This window comes from Mustela lutreola, chromosome 14 (genome assembly GCF_030435805.1).
Source record: "Mustela lutreola isolate mMusLut2 chromosome 14, mMusLut2.pri, whole genome shotgun sequence".
NCBI lineage: Eukaryota > Metazoa > Chordata > Mammalia > Carnivora > Mustelidae > Mustela > Mustela lutreola.
Window position 1 is genome coordinate 16,627,448 of NC_081303.1, and position 21,960 is coordinate 16,649,407.

At 36.1% G+C, this 21,960-nt stretch overlaps 1 protein-coding gene across 2 annotated transcripts in view; it reads right to left on the reverse strand.

The window, feature by feature from the left end:
- The window catches only part of ACBD6 (acyl-CoA binding domain containing 6), a 214,496-nt gene that overhangs the window by 115,202 nt on the left and 77,334 nt on the right, over nucleotides 1-21,960 (reverse strand). For both annotated transcript variants that reach the window (XM_059146833.1, XM_059146832.1), the window contains exon 5: nucleotides 13,180-13,285. In XM_059146833.1, the coding sequence (XP_059002816.1) occupies nucleotides 13,180-13,285 (106 nt within the window). The remainder of the gene's footprint in view (nucleotides 1-13,179; nucleotides 13,286-21,960) is intronic.

A 21,960-nucleotide genomic window follows, 5' to 3' on the forward strand; every position in this document is an offset into this window, starting at 1 on the left:
TTCTGTAGCTCTAATGTGTATTGACCTGCTGTTACTAAGGCACAAATTCCAAAACCTTTCATATGGACAATCAGATATTGTAATAGGACTCTTGGGGAAAATACCAATGTATAAAATATTCTGTAGTTCTATTTAACTGTTTCACAGATTTCACATTAAAAGAATCAGGATTTCAAAGTCCCTATCTTTTCTCATTCTAATTTTAAGTGTATATTTTACGGCTATTAAGTTAAACTATTAACAAGAATTACTACATAGTTAAAATAATGTGTGATATACTTACACGAGGGCACCTACCAAAGTACCTAACAGTTAAATAAGAAAACATACTATTAATATATCTAATACTTTTACTTCAAAATATACAGATAATTTCTACTTCTCAACCAGGTTCCTGATTTCTCCTTAGGTTTAACCCAGTAGGGTTATATCGATTAATGATAAAATATAAATCCTTAGCTGTTGCGATGGGAAAGCAGACTAGCAACACATTTTACTGTTAATGGGAGTTATATTTTAAATTTCCCATATGTGGTGCCAAAAATTTACTTTAGGGGAAACACCTATGACTGGACCTCAGTACTGATTTCTACTGGAGATATATTTTCCAGAGCGGTAGCACTAGTCTAGCAATGTTTTAAGGAGGATGATGTGTTCTCAGACATGAACACTACGCTTTTTAATACGTTTTTTGACCTGTGATGTAATTAATTTTTGTAACACATTATTTTAATGGTACACTAATTAACCTTGAATTAGAATGAATTCTCTGACAATGACTTTCTGTAGAAGTGTTGAAGATATTTACATTAAGACCACCTAATGATTAATATTTTTACACAGTATTAAGAAGCTCAAAACAAGAGCAAGATTAAACATACCTGTAAATAAAGATAAAATAAATCAGGCTTCGGAATTTTGCTTTCAAAATGTTCTATACTTAAATGAAGAAAGACCAGCACAACCAGGTGTCTGAATGTGATTCTGAATGTGATAACTATTTATTTCAAATTATAAAGTTCCTGTGAACATGCTCTAATTCAAGATTATTAATTCAAGTGGTAACATAATCAGAGATTATGTTACTTGCAGAGATGCTATCCTCATAACCGTTCAGGATAAAACTAGGAAGTAAACACCTGTGTTTTCTTCCTCTTCTCTTTGTTAACCAGAAACATCTCAACCAATACAATGCAATTACTACATTATTTTGGATACAGGATTTCATAATCTCTCCTCTAAAAGAAAAACCATTAATTAGGTACACACTATAGTTTCTTAAGGGCTATCCAAATTCATAAAGTAGTTCATCTATTTTTTATATAATTGCTTTATTTTCTATGAATGATATAATCTCCTACAAATTTTCAAGTTAAATGTATTTTTACTATACCACAAAAGCTGACAATTCTTTGTTTCTAGTTTTAACAACTCTCCTGAAAAAATATCCTACGAGTATTTAGGAGTCTAGGGAAGAAAACCATTATTAAAAGGAATCCTTGGCCACAAGAAAACTAAGAAGCACTATTTGGAGGGATCTGGATAAATTCTGGAATTCAAATACAGCGAAACCACAGGGGGTAAAAAAGAGTTCTCATCTGTTAACCGAGAGTGCGTATACTGTCCTACCTCAGACAGATGAATGACTCTTAAGTGCTTTGAAAGTGCAGGGTGGCTGCTAACCTATTAAGTGGTATTACTTTCATACCTTCTGAAAATACAGAGCGGGTCTTAATATCTTAAATGCTCTTCTGATATCCTTACTTACTTACTTGTCCTTATACCTGTAGAATTTTTTAAAACTAGATTTTCTCCTGATAACACAAATTAAATGAAAAGAGAATGCATTACAAAATGAGTCTTAATGTTCTTATGGTATTTTGCGAACACATACAAGCATACACCATCAATGCAGTAGACAAAAACATAGCAAAATTAGGATATTTAAATCTATGAGAGTTGTCACCTTGCTACTCTGTGCAAAAGAAATACACTGAAAACAGATTGACTTGAATTTCTCTCTGTAAAAAAACTGGGTTTAAACTGACCATTGTGATGGAGACCGACTTCAGCTACTGATAACCTTCCACGCATGTCTCCGTCTCCTCCATCCATCCTTATCTTCTACCCTTCGCTGCTGCTGCTGCTGGAGCGGCTGACTGCAGTGACAACTACATCACCTTCAGCACCAGGAACTACAGAATGCCTCCTACTCACACCTCCCTCTCAAAAGCGAACCGACAATGTTGTTTCAAAAATTTAAAGACAGGAGTAGGACTGGGAAGCCGTTTAAGGAGTCTAGATGCACCTATCATGGAAGGCAGTGGCTCCCTGTAGGACAGTTTGTTTCCTAGCATATTTATTTACTAGCATTAAAGAGAGTACCACATACCCATATGTGTGATACACATTTAAATCAGCAACTACTTGATTTCTTTCACTGTCTGAGATCTAAGATAAAGAGAAATGATGTTGCTGAGTTATCAGGGAACTGAGAAGCATTTTAAATTTACTACTTAAAAAAAAATTTCTTCACAAGGGTTACTAAGCCATAATGTTAGTGACTTCAGGATGAAGAAATAAGCAGGGGAGTTACTACCTTATCCTGTACAAAGTAAGTAAAAATAGGTTGCCATGAAAACAGCCCAGGTGTCCATCATAAGGCAATGGGTAAATAATGATATATTTATATGATGGAATATTACTCAGTAATATAAAAAAAGGAAGAACTGACTTACAGAACAAACTGAATGAATCTCAAAAACATAATGCTAAATGTAAGAAAACTAACACAGAAAGTACATATTATGATTCCATTTACATAAAGTTCTAGAACATACAAAACCAATCTATAGTAGAAAATTTATAAGAACAATGGTTACCTTTGTGGAGTCAGAAGAACGAACCAGCTGGGAAGGGGCAGGATGGAACTTTTTGGGGTGACAGTAATGTTTTCTATCCTGCCAGGAGTTTCACTTACATAGGTATATTAACTGAATGTGTAGTTAAGATTTGGGCATTTCACTGTATGTAAACTGCTATCTCAAAAGAAAAAACAAACTAGTAGTGAATTCTGGTAAACGATATGATGCTAGAAATGTGCTGTCCGCAAAATAATCTGAAACGCATCTAAAACAGGACTGACTGATGGACAGATAGACAGACAGATATTGATAAAGCAAGCACAGTAAAAAATTAGTGGTAGAATCTAGGTATATATAGGGATATAGATGTTCACTGTAAAATTCTTTCAACTTTGCTGTATGCTTAAAATTTTTCATAGTAAAGTGTTGGAAAAAAAAAATCAAACAAAAATTTGTTCCCACAGTCATAGCAACATTATTCATAATAGCCAAAATATGAAAGTAATTCAAGTGTCCAAAGACAGATAAACAAAATGTGGTATATGCATACAATGTAATACTATTTTAAAACGGAAGGTAATTCTGACAGATGTAGTAACATCGATGAATCTGAAAATGTTACGCTACGTGGAGTAAGGCACAAAGGACAAATACTTGCGATTCCACTTACATGAGATACCTAAAGTAGTCACCTTCATGGAGACAGACAGTAGAATGGTGGTTGTCGGGGGTGGAGGGAGGAGGGGTGGAAATGAGGGAGGATATGAGGAGCCAGACTTTAATGAGTACAGACTTTTGTTTGGGGAAGAGGAAAAGATTCTATCGATGGATGGTGGTGACAGTTGCAAAGCAAAGTGAATACATTTAGTGCCACAAAACTATACAGTTCAAAATGGCTATAATGGTAAGGTGCCCAAGCTCATAAGATTTAACCTACTTTTACTATTTTCTGATTTTGTATTAAACATGAGCTTCTTATATAAAGTTAGGCGTGATTTTGAAATGGTGCTGGCTACATTAATGCAAATGAGAATAACGTGACAGTTTAGAATGCATTTCCCAATTATTAGTGTGATTCAATGAGTTCCTTCAAATTACTATTTTAATCAAATACACAATCAAAATAACACATATTCAACTGCGGAAATTTATTTAAGCAAATCCTTTTTTTTTTTTCTTTCTCAAATCTTAAATAAAAGCATAAATCAAGCCTCAATATAGTGACTCTGAGTCTTAAACCTTTTGTTAGGTTAAGACCATCAGTTTCACCAGATTCTGCAGCAGTTTCTCAAGGCAAAAACATGCAAATTATATTCTGACATGAGCTACAAATTTAAAGCGAAGAAGGGGAAGGGATGAAAAGAAAGGTAACTTCCTCAAAGCATTTGAAAGAATCAACAAACATGGAGAATGGTATGGTAAGCATATAACTACAAAACTTGTGTTTTTTTTTAATAAAACTTTTTTCTGTTACGTGAAATACAGTGTCCTAATTACAATATCATCTGGAAACACCATGTAATTTTCTCCAATTAGAATTATGTGTCTTAAAAAAAAAGAAGAAATACATGTCTTACTATATTAGTAGTAATTACTTGAATAAATATAAGATATATACCAGGAACTATAGTTATTCATGATAAAATAACTTCATAATGAAATATGAATTATTTAAAAGCATTTTATATATATATGTTCATGTAGTTATAGGTCCTAATATATACATTTCCAGCAATATACGATTGTGTTTATTTCAATATGTAGAAATGCAAGCGTATCATTTATGACTATAAATTAAATTTCTACTATGACTTATTTTTATGGCTATAATTAAATTTCTTTATGTGCTTACAGCAAATTTTAAGTGCAATAAATGTAATTTTTAGTCATCTAAGGGCAAAACTGAAATTGGGTTGAACTTGTTGGATGAACATTTTAAATAAAGTCATATACAATCCCAAAGAATCCTAGGCAATCAGTAATGAAATCTCTCAAGCTCAAATATCAGCTAGACAGACACAAAGAACTGGATGTCCTTTCAAAACTGTAATTGTCACCCAACTTATTATCATAGAGAAATGTCTTTTTCTCATAAAGGGGTTAAAAATATTTAGCTAGCAATTTAATTCTGACATTTCATAATTTTAGTCCATCACTAAGGCTTACCAAGTTGTTGTTTTATCTGCGAGAGGTTTAAAAGTCATGAAGCAATACCATTTATTTTATTTAGGATGTTAAGTTTGACTCTAATTTTAAGCTCTCATTTCCCTCATGTTCTTAAATTAATTCATACAAATCCCTGATTAATAATAAAAGGCTTGCCATCAGTATTCAAAGCCCAGCCTGAGATGTCATGGCTGAGAGGGCAGAAATCTGCTTGGAGCAATGAGAGAACCCAACTGAATTCTTGGCGTCTCAGTCTATGAATGTGTAAGCACTTCATCTGTTCCTGGAAACACAATGTTCTGGCAGGCCGGGGGTAAAGGTAGCTGCATGGGTAACAAACTGGAAGACCTGGGAAGCTGCACTACATCAAAGTCACGGAATGACAGAAGCACTACATATTACAAGTTTCTTTTATCTTTGCAAAAAACCAAACAAACAAAACTGCGTCAGTGTAAGCTATCTGTGTTCTAGATGTTTTATTCCTATCACTGCTTTCATGAAATGCTGCAAACCAGAGAATAACACTAGCAGGGCCAACTGGAAGTTGTATATCCTTCTTAAATCCAAAGGCAAAAAGAACAGTCCCTCCGACTTGCATTTCCACTTAGCAGTTATGTGTATTTCAGTAAGTGAAAGCACGTCTCTGAATTAGTTCCTGTCTGTAAAATGAGGATAGCATTTACCTTGCAGGGTTGTTGGGAAGACAGTAAGTGCAAGTACTCTGTAACCTAAACACATACCATATAAAGTATTATTATTTGAAAGACAGAAAATTCTAATAGGGAATGTCTATATGCACAATACATTCCAGGGTAAAAGTGACCTTCGAAAGGTAAGTGGACTTCCAATTTCCAATTCCATATATAAGGAGCTTGGATTTTGCTGCTCCTTCCTAACAACAAGCAAAATGCTGAACAGGTTGAAAAATTCACTATTCTTGCTAGATCCATAAGAGAGGGGAAGACATGGGGTGCCTGGGTGGCTCAGTTAATTAAGCGTCTGCCTTCGCCTCAGGTTGTGATCCCAGGGTCCTGGGTTCCAGTCCTGTTCCAGGCTCCCTGCTGCGTGGGGAAGGGAAGAAGCCTGCTTCTCCTTCGGCCCCTCCACCAACTCGGACTTTCTCTCTCGCTCTCTCACTCGTGCACTCTCTCTCTCTCAAATAAATAAAATTTTTGGAAAAAAAAGAGAGAGAGAGAGAGAGAGAGGGGAAGACACAAGGCAAACCTTGTGCCCTCAAGACTAGAGAGACAGACAGGTGAACTCAACTTTCTATAGCAGAACTTTATAAGTGAAAACCGCCCCAGGAACTGCGAGGCAGAAAAACCTGACTACAATGGACAAAACTGACAAACTGCTGAAGGCTCAGTGTGGACAACTCTGAGAGTTAAAAACTAAGGGAATCTACTCCTGGTGGGGAGGCTGCACAACATTGCAAGATTTACCTCCAGGAGTTTGGCCAGCTTCCCAAAGTAACTATCAGAGAAAACCCCTCCTGATTCTGAAGTCGGAAACGAATCCTTTTGAAATATATGAGAGCACTGTTCTTAGTAAGGCCTGCCTTTGGGGAAAACCAGTTAACCAGTGCCTAACCTGCTAGGGGATTATCTGAGCCCCCTGACCTGAGGCGAGGGAAATTCCAACTCCAGCCCACTCTAGCCGTTCTGTTCCATCTAAGCAGGGAGGAAAAAAGACAGAACCACTAGTGGGATTCACAAACCAGACGCAGATTCACTGAAAACTGAGACCTGATCGTAGCACGATAGAGCACTTTGCCTCTACCACACCTCACCACCATATTACTAAAGAACTATTTATAGCAGTTCCTCTTACCCAGTATGTGATGTGCAGCTATTAGTAAAAATTACAAATCATACCAAGGGTAAAAAAATATAATCTGAAGAGACAAAGCAATTATCAGACCCAAATATGCAAAGACATTAAAATTATAAGGCTAAGAATTTATAAGAACTATGATTAATATGCCAAAGGCTCCAAGAGATAAAATCAACAGTGTGTAAGAACAGATGGACCACATAAGCAAAGACATAGAAATTCTAAGGAAGAACTAAAAAGAAATGCTAGAGATTAAAAAAAAAAAAAAAACTGTAATGGAAATAAAAAATGCCTTTGATGGGTTTATTTGTGGCCTGGATATGATTAAGGAAATAATCTTTGAGCTAGAGGATATACCTAACAGAATCCATGAAAACTGAACATCAAAGAGAATAAAGACTGAAAAAACCCAGAATAGAACACCCAAGAACTGTGGGAAAACAAAAGGTGTGACATATGTGTAATGGGGACACCAGAAGCAGAAGAAACAGAAGAAGATACAGAAGTATATGAAACAACGACTGGATTTCCCCCAATTAATGCTAGACACCAAGCCACAGATCCAGGAAGCTTAGAAAACACCAAGCAAGTTAAATGCCAAAAACAAAACAAAACGAACAAACAAAAAAACCCCTGCACCTAGGCATATTGTTTTCAAGCTATAGAAAATGAAAGACAAAGAAAAATCTTGAAAGAAGCTGAAGAAATGCCTTACTTATAAAGAACAAAGATAAGAATTATATCTAATTTCTCCTCAGAAACCGTGCCAAGAGGAGTGCCTGGGTGGCTCAGTCAGTTAAGCTCTGACTCTTGATTTCAGCTCAGGTCATGATCTTTGGGGTGAGATCGAGCCCTCCATCAGGCTCCATGTGCTCAGCGTGGAGCCTGCTTGACATTCTCTCTCTTCCCTCTACCCCTGCCCCCACCCCTGCACTCTCAATAAATAAAAATCTTAAAAAAGAAAGAAAGAAAGAAAGAAAGAAAGAAACCAGGCAAGCAAGAGAGTGTTTTGAAAAAACTCCACCAAACTAGAATTATGTATCCTGAGAAATTCTCCTTCAAAAACAAAGGAGAAATAGATGTTCTCAAACAAAGACTGAAGAAATCCGTTGCCAGTAGAACTTGCAAAAATGTTAAAAGAAGTTCTTTAGAGAGAAGGAAAATAATACAGGTCAGAAACTTCGATCTACGTAAGAAAAGAAGAACAGAGAAGAAGGAATAAGGGAGGGCAAAATAAAAACTTTCCATTTTCCTTATTTTTCACAGATCTAACAGATAACAGTTTGTTCAAAAAACAGCAGCACTGTGTTCAATTTTGTATGCTTATATGTAAGTGCAACAAGTGACAGCAAAGATACAAGGAACTAGAGGGATAAATTAATAGTTTATTATTATCTTATAAGATAATTCATGAAATGGTATCATGTTATCATGGTAATAGAAATAGACTTGGGGGGCGCCTGGGTGGTTCAGTGGGTTAAGCCGCTGCCTTCGGCTCAGGTCATGATCTCAGAGTCCTGGGATCGAGTCCCGCATCGGGCTCTCTGCTCAGCGGAGAGCCTGCTTCCCTCTCTCTCTCTGCCTGCCTCTCCATTTACTTGTGATTTCTCTCTGTCAAATAAATAAATAAAATCTTTAAAAAAAAAAAAAAAAAAAGAAATAGACTTGGGTTAGTTATAAATGTATATTGCAAACTCCAGAGCAACCACTAAAAAAAAAAAATAAAAGAGGGTGCCTGGGTGCACCGCTCAGTGGGTTAAGCCGCTGCCTTTGGCTCAGGTCATGATCTCAGGGTCCTGGGATCGAGTCCCACATTGGGTTCTCTGCTCGGCAGGGAGCCTGCTTCCCTCTCTCTCTCTCTCTGCCTGCCTCTCTGTCTACTTGTGATCTCTCTCTGTGAAATAAATAAATAAAATCTAAAAAATAAAATAAAATAAAATAAAAGAGGCCTAACTGATAAGCTAAGAAAGGAGAGAAAATGGAATCCTATTAAATCCTCAATTAAAACCACAAAAAGTGGAAAAAGAAAAGACAAAAATAGGAACAAAGAACAAGTGTAACAAATAGAAAACAGTAACAGAAATGATAGATACTAATCCAACTGTATCAATAATCACTTTGAAAGTTAGTGGTCTAAATACAACAGTTAAAAGACAGATTGTCTCAGTGGATTAAAAACATGATCCCATTTTAAATATAATGACACATTATATTTAATGTGGGAAACCCCCCTTAAATATAAGAAACCCCCTTTAAATATAATGACACATATAGAGTAAAAGTAAATGTTTGGAGAAAAATATACCACGTTAATGAAAAGATAAGAAAAAGATCAATGGTTGGAGCAGAGCAGGGAGTATAACTAGGCAGAGCACATAGGATTTTAAGGGCAGTGAAAATATTCTGTATGATATTAAAATGATGGATAGATATTCTACATTTGTCCAAACCCACACCAAGAGTCAACCCTAAGATAAACTATGGACTTCGGGTGATTACAAGTATCAGTGTAGGTTCATCCTTGGTAAAAAAATGTACCATTCTGGTGAGTGATGTTAACAATGGGGTTGGCTACACACATGTAGGAGGTCCGGGGGTACATGGAAAGGAAGTCTCTGCACCTTCCTCTCATTTTATTGTAAACCTGAAACTTCTCTAAAAAAATTAAGCCTTTGAAGAAAAAAGTCAGGGCGCCTGGGTGGCTTAGTTGGTTGGGTGTCTGACGCTTGGTTTCAGCTGGGGTCATGATCTTAGGGTCATGGGCTTGTGCCCTGCACTGGGCTCCCAGTGGGGAGTCTGCTTATCCCTCTCCCTCCCCCACTGCCCCTCCCCCTGCACACATGCATATACTCCCGCTTTCTCTAAAATAAACAGATGAGTGAAATCTTAAAGAGTTAAGTGATCTTCATTCATTTCTTCATATTATCACATTCATATTATTCATTAAAAATAATCAAGATAGCTAAAATTTATTGAGTGCTTGTTATGTGTGTGTCAGGTATTGTTTAAGTGCTTTATATATATTAACTGATTTAATCCTCAAAACAATGCTGACACAGGGACTACGGTAATCTCCATTTTATACACACGGAAACTGAGACACAAAATAAACCTGACAAACGTCATATAGCTAGAAAGTGACAGTGCAAAGATTTGAACCTATGTAGTCTAGCTCATCACAATTACACTGCTTCTCTTTTTCTTTTTAAAGATTATTTATAATGGAGAGCAAGAGCAAGAGAGAGCGAGAGAGAGAGAGAGCACGTGCGCGAGCAAGCACACAAGTGGGAGGGGCAGGGAGAGGGAGAGAGAGAATCTCAAGCAGACTCTTCACCGAGCATGGAGCCCGACGTGGGGCTCGATCTCAGACTCCGAGATCTCAACCTGAGCTGAAACCAAGAGTCAGACACTCAACCAACTGTGCCAGCCAGATGCCCCTAAAATACACTGCTCCTACTTATTCATTCAATCATTCATTAGTTTGTCAAATATTTATTGAGCATATGGAATATGCCCAAAACTCTAACTGAAACATTTTTAACATGGAGGATCTCAAAATATTTACCTTTCTCAGGAAGCTACTAGAGGAAATGCTCCATCAAAACCAGGAAACAAATAAAAACGAAAGCTACTGGAAGAGACACTCATCTAAACAAGGAAGTAAACAATAAAAGACTTGGGATCCAGGAAACAGAAGACTCCAGGAGAGAAGGGAAGGGTGTTCCTAAGACAGTGGTAAAGCGTAATCCCAGGATGGCATCTATACAGCCGGCCTAGAGAGCACCCAGCTGAGAACAGAGAAAAAGGAAGGAGAGCTCCAGAAGGGGGATCGCTAAAACGGTACGGGGTTGATTACCTGATGTGCGTCACTGCACAGAGAAGACCTCCGTTGGGCAATTTGAGGAAAGATTTAATGATAGAAACATAGGAGATATAAAAACAAAACAAAAAAAGCAATGATTAGCCTTTAGAAAAACAGAATGTTGTACTATGGCATGTAGATTATGCTACTCCTAAGTATATAATTATTTATTTCCTTCCCACCTGTGCATTGCTTCCCTGTCATCAGAAAAGCTTTGGCTTTGTGGCTTGTTTTGGCCAAAGGAATGTGAGTAGATATGACACATGCCACATCTATACAAAAGCTTTAAATGTATCTGTGGGGTCTGATTCTGTCTGTCCTTACTTCTGCCCCAGTGTCTATCCACATCTCAGAATGAGAATGAGAACATACATGAAATTGAAATGAACTGAGCCCAAACAACGCTAGCTAACATAGGAGACAGAGCCTGATACAAAACCCTCCTGAAATGTGAGCGAGAAATAGATGTAGTTATCAGCCACTGAAATGCGGCTAACCACAAAAGCTGACTAGTACACACAGTACACCTAAGCTCAGCAATGTGCATAATTTACACAGAAACAATAATATAACTACTTTATACCTACATTATAATCACTTATAAAATAATAATATTTTAACATCGATTCTGTAGAGATTCAATCCGAAAATGAAACTAAATGCTGTGATATAACTCTTGGGGGGGGGAAGAGGAGAGAGGAATACAAGCAAAAGAGCTAAATCCTAATATAGCAGAAAAGAAAATCAATAATGGCTAAAGTTGGAAAATCAAGAGATACATGCATGCTATTTAGAAATATGCAGGTAAATTGCAAAAGAAACAATGAAAAAAACAAAGTTTTTGCCTCAAGGGAGCTAGAATTAATGTGAGAAGGATTCAGGTAAGGGAATACTTTTTTGTTAGAGGATTTATAGTACTGATTTTTTTTTTTTTTTTTTTTTTTTAAAGATTTTATTTATTTATTTGACAGAGAGAAATTACAAGTAAGCAGAGAGGCAGGCAGAGAGAGGAGGAAGCAGGCTCCCTGCTGAGCAGAGAGCCCGATGCGGGACTCGATCCCAGGACCCTGAGATCATGACCTGAGCCGAAGGCAGCGGCTTAACCCACTGAGCCACCCAGGCGCCCTATAGTACTGATTTTTGTTGAACTACCTACATGTATTAATTTTATAAAAATCTTAACTCCCAAGTACAAAACCAAAAAATAACAAAATCGAGGGGAGCAGTTACATCTGATTTACTGGGGGGGGGGGGGGGAGGGTATTCTAATCCTGAAAGGCAAAAAAACACCCTAGTTGGATCAAAAGACCTGGTTTTATTATTTCCCAACCTGGCTTTTACTTTTCTCTAGCTACATCTTTCTTAGCTGTTTGTTTCATTACTTAGGGGAGAACAAACATATTACTGGTCCCTCTGTACTACAGAATTATAGTCTTTCCTGATATCATTGACAACGTATTACAGGAAAGACACTGCCTAACAATTAGATAATATTAAAGGCTAACCTGTATAAAGAGCTGTCAATATGTACACTGATTTATCTACTCTACACATTATCTATGATCACTGCATGTCTTCTTCCTCATAATTATTATCTTTCAGTCATTTTGATCATCCTTCATTGCATTATTAAAGAATGAGTAAAATGAGTAAAACTCAGTAAATTTTGCTCCCCATTTAACAACTATAATCCAGGAAAGTTTAAACTCAATATATGAACAGTTTTATTCACCAAACAAATAAATTAAAAAACAATAATTTTACAAAATAATTTAGTATAGAATCCCTTTGCATAGCAGGCCCACATTTAAATGAATGGATTTACCAGGGTGCTTGGGTAGCTTAGTTGGGCCGACTCTCGATTTCAGCTCAGGTCATGATTCAGGGTTGTGAGATCAAGCCCCACATCAGGATCTGAGCTGGGTGTGGAGCCTGCTTCAGAGTGTCTCCCTCTGCCCCTCCCTTCCCCATCCCATCTGTCTGTCTTCCTCTCTTCAAAAAAGAAAGAAAGAAAGAAAGAAAGAAAGAAAGAAAGAAAGAAAGAAGAAAGAGACTGGATTTATCAAAATTCTGACACACTGTTTTCTAGAAATATATTTACTGAGAAAGGACAATATATCTATTTGAAGTGTAATGACAGAAGACACCAAAACTACTTATAAATATTTTTAAATTACCTATTGATTTCACTTAATAACAGTCTCTCCCTGTATCGTGAAGAAACAGAAGTTACTGGACTGCAGCAAGTTTCAGCTAATAACTTAGACAATATCAACAGATAGATGGATACAGACACAGAAAGTATCTTAACTGGGAAACACCATTTCATATAAATATTCTGATACAATCTTAACCATACTATACTTTAAGTTGTAGTTCATAGGCCATTTGGAAAAGAAGCACCGGGGTAGAACAACAAAGCATAAGAAAATAATTAAGGCATGTTTTCCATACCTCTTCATCTTTCATATTCACATCCACATTTTTCGATTTGATGACTTTGGTTACATGGTCAATGTTGTTTTCCCTGCAGTAATCAAATATGTTTTTGTCTTCTTCCCTAATTAGAGTAAAAATAAAAAGTGTCTCACTAGGTAATACATAAAAGTCACATATTTTTAACACAACCTGTTTACTGCTGACAAACATCAATGGAATCTGCTCTCATAAAGAATTTTATATGAATAATAATGGATTTTCCCTAAGACATGATATATCCATTCTCTAAAGACTAAAGTTCTTAGCAACTATAATAGGGAAAAGCTTCATCTACTTTAACAAGTTACACCAGTATAATGATATAACACCTTAAGTAGATTTTCTCGGCCCTCTTTCTCTCTGCAGGTCCTTCTATATGCTGACAAGCACACATTTCCTGACTCAGAGTTTTCAATAGTAGCACTGCAGTAATGAGGTTATTTGCTATTGTCTTTATAGAGGTCTCAAAAGATCAGGACACAGCTTACTACCTGTCTTACAGGATAACATAACAAGTTTGTTGCTACCCAGGTTTAAAGTGTGTGCGTGTGCATGTGTGTGTATACACACATACACATATACACTAATGTAATTTTCTTAAAGACAGAAAGCAATTTTCTTAAGGGAAAGACAGAGCATCACAAAATTCAGAAATCTTTCATGAAGTATTAGAAACAAAGACTAAGAACAAAAACTGGGATGCATATTATACCCAGCACTATTCTAAGTAAATTGGTGGACTAAATTAATTCACTCTTATCCAACAACTTCACAAAGAAAAAGGTAAAAAGAGATCACATGACCTGCCAAATGGCATCACATTTATTACAGGCAGAACAAGAACTAGAATTCACTCAGATCAACTGATTCTGTAAATAGTACTTTTTTTTTTTTATATCAAGCTACATCTCGACTAGTCAGCGGGCCTATTCTAAAATCTATTATTAAGTTATTAAAATTATTATTAGGTTCTTAACATGAGGTCTATGAGTTCTCAAACATAGTACACAGAACTGTATAAATGTGTATGCATTTTTCTCAGTGTGTTGTGTGTATGTGGGGGTATGGGAGCTTCAATAAAGAGTCTCAAAAAAATCACTAATTCGCAAAAGGATAAGTAATTTGGAATATTATCAATGAAACTGTTCTATATGTGGACTACATTTTCTGGACAGGCATATAAGAATGAAATCTGAGTTCCAAAAACTATACTAGTATGTTTTATAACCTGTGGGGCCATAGGTTCCATCCACCAAAAATGAAAGCAACTGGCCTTAGGAGTCCCTCTATCTTAAAAACCAATTTAAATACTTTATACCCTATAAAAAGCTATTTTAACTCAGAGGTAATTAACTTAAAACACCCTACTCTGGCATTAACCATCTAAGCCTTCCGTATGCATGTGATGTATTTAATTGAGCACCTACTACATGCAAGACACTGCGCAAGACTGTTGATGACATAAGGATAAACAAGAAACTTTAAGTTCAATACATAGCTGGGATGAGAAAATCTATATACGACTAACATAAGGTAAGGATGATTTTTTAAAAGGCCTGTAAGAGTACAGAGTTCAGCTGGAGAAAATGAGGTAGACTTCCAGGAAGAAACAGGTTTAAAAGGAGTATGAAAAGGAATATAAAAAGGTCCACTTTGCAGAGGAGAAAAATGCTCTTCCAGATCATTACTCTGAAAGAAAACAGAGAAGTCTGAGGCCAAGATCCCGGAATGGAGAACTATGACTTTTAAAATTAAGGCTGTATGTAATCTACTTTAGCTATACTTAGCTCTCGCAGAAAACACTGTTTCTATGCAAGCGTATTAAAAATTCTGACTTGGGAATAATAGGGACCCACTATTTTCATTGAATCCAGTAAGAAAAGCCCCTCTAATTCAAGAGGCAGCAACTCTAACTACGAGAGAAAGGACTGTATCATTTTGAATCATAACCAAAAATGCACTACTCCCCGGCTGTTTCGAACTTGAAAACAATGGAGAACTGGTGGTGGGGCACAGGAAGGATGGTAAAGAGGACCCCTAGGATGCAGGTTACCCATACCCCGTAATGCATAAGGGTTATTCACAGATGGAGAGGACCGTTCTCAATCTCTGAGGTCTTTCTTCCTGAACCCCAATGTGTATGTATACTTGGGCCTTCACCAGTAAAAGAGGAAAGAGGAAATACAGTACAAAATTATTTAAACTTTTATTTACTATATTTTATACTTTCAATGTTTATTATGCATCACTTACATAAATTACTTTTGTTGGGGCATGTTTTGGAGGGCAGAGGTGTTTTTTTCATCTGAACACCAGTTTGACATCTGCTGTTTATCACCATAAAATCGTCAGGCACATAGAGGACTTACAAAATGCTTATAGGTACAATATACAATGTAAATTAAATATCACAAAGAAATTGAGTAAAATACCACAAATGTGCCACAAAGATAAGTGAAAAGACAAAAAAGAAAATGGGGCTTAGTTAGTTGGGCTTAGTCAGTTGCTAAGAATTATCCCCACTGGAAGATAGACAGTATTACTGGCCAGCAACCAAGCTGTCTTTATACAATGCCACCACCTAGTGTCCAAAATGGAGAAACATCTGGAGCAACATCTTTCTACATCTCTTTTCTTGCTTCCAACAAGACTATGTACAGTTCACAGATACAATTCTTTTCCCGTCTACATTTCCCTGTTAATACAGCATTCTGCAGGCAATCTTTCCCTCTATAATCATACTTGCCTTAAATAAAACATGTGCATATGAATTCAACCATTACCAAACTGACTAGAGCCTAAACAAATTAAGTGCTCTTTCACATCTTCTCACTTTATTTTCCTTTCTCTTACAAGTCTCAGCCAATTATCTTTTTCCTTCTCTTTGCTGAATTTGAGTGCTAAAATTACCATATCAAGTCTCTATGGATAAGCAAGAGTTATGGCCAAGATACTACCTTTAAAGATATCCCACTTTATCCCTAGCGAAAGACAGAAAGTCTCTCTCTCTCCCAAATTTTCTAAAATTTACAGAAAATACAATTGTATATCCAAAGGGGGGCAGGGAATGAATGGTCTTCTTTGAAATTCCTTTGAAATATGAAGACACAGTCCTATGGAAAAGAAGAGCGGAAGAGAAGGGAGGAGTTTAAGTATGGTATCATGCACCAATCACAGGAAGAACAGATCCCTGCATACTCCTAAAAATGTTATCTGTACCACTTTCAACAAAGATTGCATTTTCCTATCAAAAGAGTATTTCCAACAGGTTTCCTAGTAAGCCACCCAGAGTCCATTAGTTACTATTTCACCTCCCTTCTAGAATTAAAAAAATGCATTTATGGTACTAGCTCAGATATGTAACTATTCAAGAGATACATTCAATAAATATTTCTACATATATATATATATATATATATATATATATATATAAAACTCTCAGAAAAAAATAGTATGCCAGTAAATAGACAATGAAAAATTCTTTATTGAATGAAGGAAAACACAAAGTAGAATAAGCCAATACCTACACAAATACAAGCACATGTCATTAATTCCTCATGGGGGTACACAAACACCTTTAAAGGACTATGCAGGTATGAAAAATTTAAGCTAGAAAAAAATTATAATTTTAAGTGAATCAATTTTCAGCTCAACTTGCAAATAAATGCATTTTTCTCTTAACTGATCTACTTGAAGAGACTCCTGTGGTAAGTATCTCACCACCATTGTCCTTTTCAAATTTCCCTCGGTTCTGATCACTCCACTCATAGGTTGTATCAGAAAGGCATATGCCTCTCTCCTTATTATGCTATATTTCTAGGAAATATATAGAAAAAAATAAAGGACTTTGCTAAGACTTAGCAAATGACTATTAATTAAACCTGTTCTCTTTTGCTTAGAAACACTCCATTTACTAATATACTGGGAACGGTTTGTGGGGGGGGAATCAATCCTACATTGACTACCCCAAGATATAAAACCTTCCTTGGTACCAAATAAAGGGACAATTCTTGTGAAAAACTGGTGTTAGGAAACATTCTAGAGCTAATGTTAGAGGATGGGAGAGTTGAAATGAAACAAAAAACAGACTTGATGCTGTACTGTCTCATTTTAATGAAAAATAATATTCATCTGTTAAATAAACTATTTTTAAAAGCCTCATTCATCTCATTAAGATACATTTTCAATTAAATTTTACTTATGTTTAATAATTATTTGACAATACTTATGATGTATATCGATTAGCTGATTAGAAACAATTACAATGATAACTCATGGGAAAAGACATAATGCATAAAGTTTGGGGTTATAGAAAATTGAATTTAAAAAAGTCCAACTTAACATACATATTTTTGTTACAGAGAATTATGATCGTTATGATAAGATTACACAAAAATGTATTACTTTAAAATTGTGAAGGAGAGTTAGAAGAAAAAGAGAAAAAGAAATAATGAAAAATTTCTGTTAAAGACCTTGTTCATGTATTTTTTTAAAGGATTTATTTACTTAGAGAGTGAGTCTGAGTGGGGGAGGGTCAGGGGGACAGAGAAATTCAAGCGGACTTCGTGCTGGGCATGGAGCCCAACAAGGACTCAATCTCAGGACCCTGAGATCACAACCTGAGCAGAAACCAAGAGTCAGATGTTTAACTGACCACACCAGCCAGACACCCCTTGCTCATGTATTTTTAAATCAAGATCAGAATTTTATTTTAGTTAAACCTTTTGAGACAACTGAAGATTCACATGCAACTATAAGAAATATTACAGAGAGAGACCTTGGGTACCATTTTCCCAGTTTCTTTCAGTGGTAGTATATTCATGCTTTTTTTTTTTTTTTTAAGATTTAATTAATTTATTTATTTGAGAGAGAGAGATCACCCAGGCACCCTAAAAAATGGACTGTCATTTAAAATACTTAGATTCATCTAGGGGCACCTGGGTGGCTCAGTGGGTTAAAGCCTCTGCCTTCAGTCCAGGTCATGATCTCAGGGCTCTGGGATCGAGCCCCACATTGGGCTCTCTGCTTGGCAGGGAGCCTGCTTCCCATTCTCTCTCTGCCTGCCTCTCTGCCTACTTGTGATCTCTGTCAAATAAATAGAAAATCTTTTTAAAAAAAAGCTTAGATTCATCTAAAAGATTTTAAAATATCATTTTGTAAAATACCAGAAATTATGGTCTTTGCAATATACTTAAGCTTTTAAACAAGAATTTCAGATGTTATTGTAAGATTATAATGGAGAACATAGTCTTCGAAAATTCTCTTAGGGACCACAATAGCAAAATGTTGCTTTCAGTGTCAAACTAGCCCCAAATTCTATAAAGTAGAGGCCCAAAATAAGGAGTGTGCTTATCAACTAAGGATGATTAAATAAAAGCACAATAGAAGAGCTGATACTATGGGCTAACTTTGAAGAATGAACTGACTACCCAGGTGGGTTATGAAGGAATAGAAAGAAGCATATTCCCAAGAATAGAAAGAAAAGGAAAAAGCATCAACAAAAAGAAGTGCTCAAGGGATCTGACTACGGTAGGGTGTTGGGAGATAAACTAGAGAGACACAGATCCAAAGAGCTACTTAATCCAGACAGTGACCTCAGCATATCTAAAACAAACAAAACCCCTGGAAAGGCCACTATTCACAAGTAGGAGGTATAATTAGCAATGAACCATAGTAGGGGGAAAAGTTGTGAGGCCCAATTATGAACTCTGACCAAAAGAAACAGTTAATTTGAGGCACAAAAAAGAAAAAGAAAAAAAGCATTCTGAGGTTATCTCTCTACTGGGAGAGTTTGTCCAAAAGGCCTCAAATAGGACCTTAGATAAAGCGACTCTCAGGAAATGGCTCACCTTCTCTCTATTCACATATTCACAAATAATCATCTATTAATCTGTCTGTCTGGGTTCCTCAATACTCAGAGAGTATGCAGGGAACCTAAGTACTTGTCTCACTATTAAGATACAGCCTTTGGTATTTTAGTTTACATCTCAGCTTCAAATGAGCTTTATTATTGCTACTCTGTCCCTGGAGTATGTATCTCTCTCTAGATCTCTGAGATTGAAGAGATCTAGAGAAAGACACTATGAAGCTCCTTGGGAGCTAGTCTTTCTGAAATGAAAGCCTGTTCGCTGTCTTACAAAATTCAGGAGTACTACTGCTGAATACTACTTCTTTGCAGGAATTTAAGTTCCTAATTTATCTGACAAATGTATGGTCAGAAGCTGTTAATCTGGGGGGGCACCTGGGTGGCGCTGTCAGTTATACATTCAACTCTTGGTTTCGGCTCAGATTGTGAGATCGAGCCCCATGTCAGGCTCTACACTCAGTGTGGAGTCTGCTTAAGATTCTTTCCCTCTTCCTCTCTCCCCCAAGCTTGCTCCCTCCCTCTCTAAAATAATAAATAAATCTTAAAAAAAAAAAAAAGTTGTCAATCTGAAAGGTAAAGACTTGCTATTCTGTCCAAATATAATGTCGAAAAATAATGATGTCATCTCACTGATCTTGTTTTGACTAGATTACAAACATTCTATCATGGTATAACAAATACAAAGCCCAAAGTCTAATGCTGATTCTTTTTTATACTGACTTTATGTATATTTTGTATGTAAATTATCTTTATATATATATATATATCTATATATAACCTTTAAGACTAAACTATCAATACTTTAGGAGCTAAGATAAAAAGTCTACACAGAAATTAAGATACACTCTGTATTTTTAAAATTACAAATATAAAAAAAATTATACAAGCATATTTTATTTTTGCTTATACTTGCTTCTCTCCTGAACAGGACAAATCTGTTCTTACCCAAAGATTTTTAGCAAACCTGGTGTAAGGCTTATCAGGGAGAAGCAAACAGGTAAAGTCAGCTCCTAACTCAAGAATTAAATAGAGTTGTCATACTCAGCACATCAAAAATCCCCACTTGCGATGAGTATCTAATTAAAATTTTGGATGTTAAATTTCACCTTGTAAAACACTGTTTTCGAGTCTCAATCTTACAAAGACCATAAATGAGAATCTATACTATGACTGCAAGGTAAAATCTTATAAATAGTACCTCTTTTCTGAGATACCTCGGTCGTATACCCTGAGGAGGCAAACAACGCTGAACCAATAACTATGCCCAAGAAGCCTGTCATTCAGACACAGGCACTTAAGAAAAGGCTTTTGTTGTTGCTTTTTGTAGCGTTGTTCTTAACATAATTCCTGTAATCCTAAATGGCAAAAAGACATTTAGAAATTGTTAAGTTACCCTATTTCCTTGATTCTAAAACACAAATTTTTTCATATTTTAATATTTCTGATGAATCCTATAATCTGTAACATTTTACAATTAATCAGCGCATTTTTTCTTAATGGTATTTAAATAGTAGCATTCTAAAACCAGGGATGTTTTAGAGTCAATGAAGTAATAAAGTAGGTTCAAAATACACAGTCCCGGGGCACCTGGGTGGCTCGGTGGGTTAAGCCTCTGCCTTCAGCTCAGGTCACGGTCTCAGGGTCCTGGGATTGAGCCCCGCATTAGGTTCTCTGTTCAGCAGGGAGCCTGCTTCCCCTTCTCTCTCTCTGCCTACTTGTTATCTCTCTCTGTCAAATAAATAAAATCTTAAAAAAACACACACAGTCCCAAATGGACTGGTGAATGACTGAAAGAATTTATATATATTGAATCATAATCTTCCCACTCAGAGTGTACTATATCTACAATGGGTTTCAGACAGTTATAGCACATAACCAGTGAGTTTTCCCTCTTCCTGTTATGCAATAATAGCAATGTCTTCTCCATCAAATCGTAACTATTTTCGACTGGGTTACATATATATCATACTTAACTCTAGGTCTAGAAATTTTTTTACTTATTTGAGAGAGAGAGAAATGAGTAGGGAGAGGAAGAGCAAATGAAGGATACTCCCTGCTGAGCAGAGAGCTCAAAGCAGGGCTCGATCCCGGGACCCTGAGATCATGACCTGAACCAAAAGCAGACAGATGCTCAACCGACTGAGCCACCCAGGTGCCCCTAGAAAATTCTTAAAAGCCTCAAATAAAAAGTTCTATTTATTATCTTATTTATGTTGTTAATATGCTGTTGATGTATTTTTCTCATATTTTTGCAAGGAAGCAATGACAAAGGAATGATCAGTGCCCCAAATATTTCTTGTACATAACTTGATATTCTGGAAAAGTTAGCTAGCCATTATTTATAGACACTAGTTACTAAAAATGCATTTTCACTTCTTAAAACCTGCTTAGCTCTAAAATAGTTGACTGAAAATTTCTGATACTTTAAATGCCTGTACGAAAAAAATGTATTTCAATTCTGATCAACCTCTGGAAAACCAGTGGCCACATCAGAAAAATCTATAGAATCCCTTGGCTAACAGGCTCTATAGAGCTGAGTTACATTCTCAAGCATTAAGGTAAGTCTAAAATCAATAAATTCAATTAATCCAAAAGAAGCATCATCATCAGTACACTGATAAATGAAAGACTATAGTTCGTAATTTTACCAGTAAAGCACATTTTAAAAAACACTAAATGGAAAGGGATTTAAACATTTAAATGGAAGATATTTACTATGTTCATATAACAACAACTATCAAAATTATTTTCACTAATTGCAGAATACAAGGATTCCTCAACCATATCAGGAGCCGTATGGTAGAGCAACAGCAGAGTACTAGTCATGTGACCTTGGGCAAGTAACCTCACCTCTCTGAGTCTCAGTGTCCTTACCTATAAAATAGGGATAT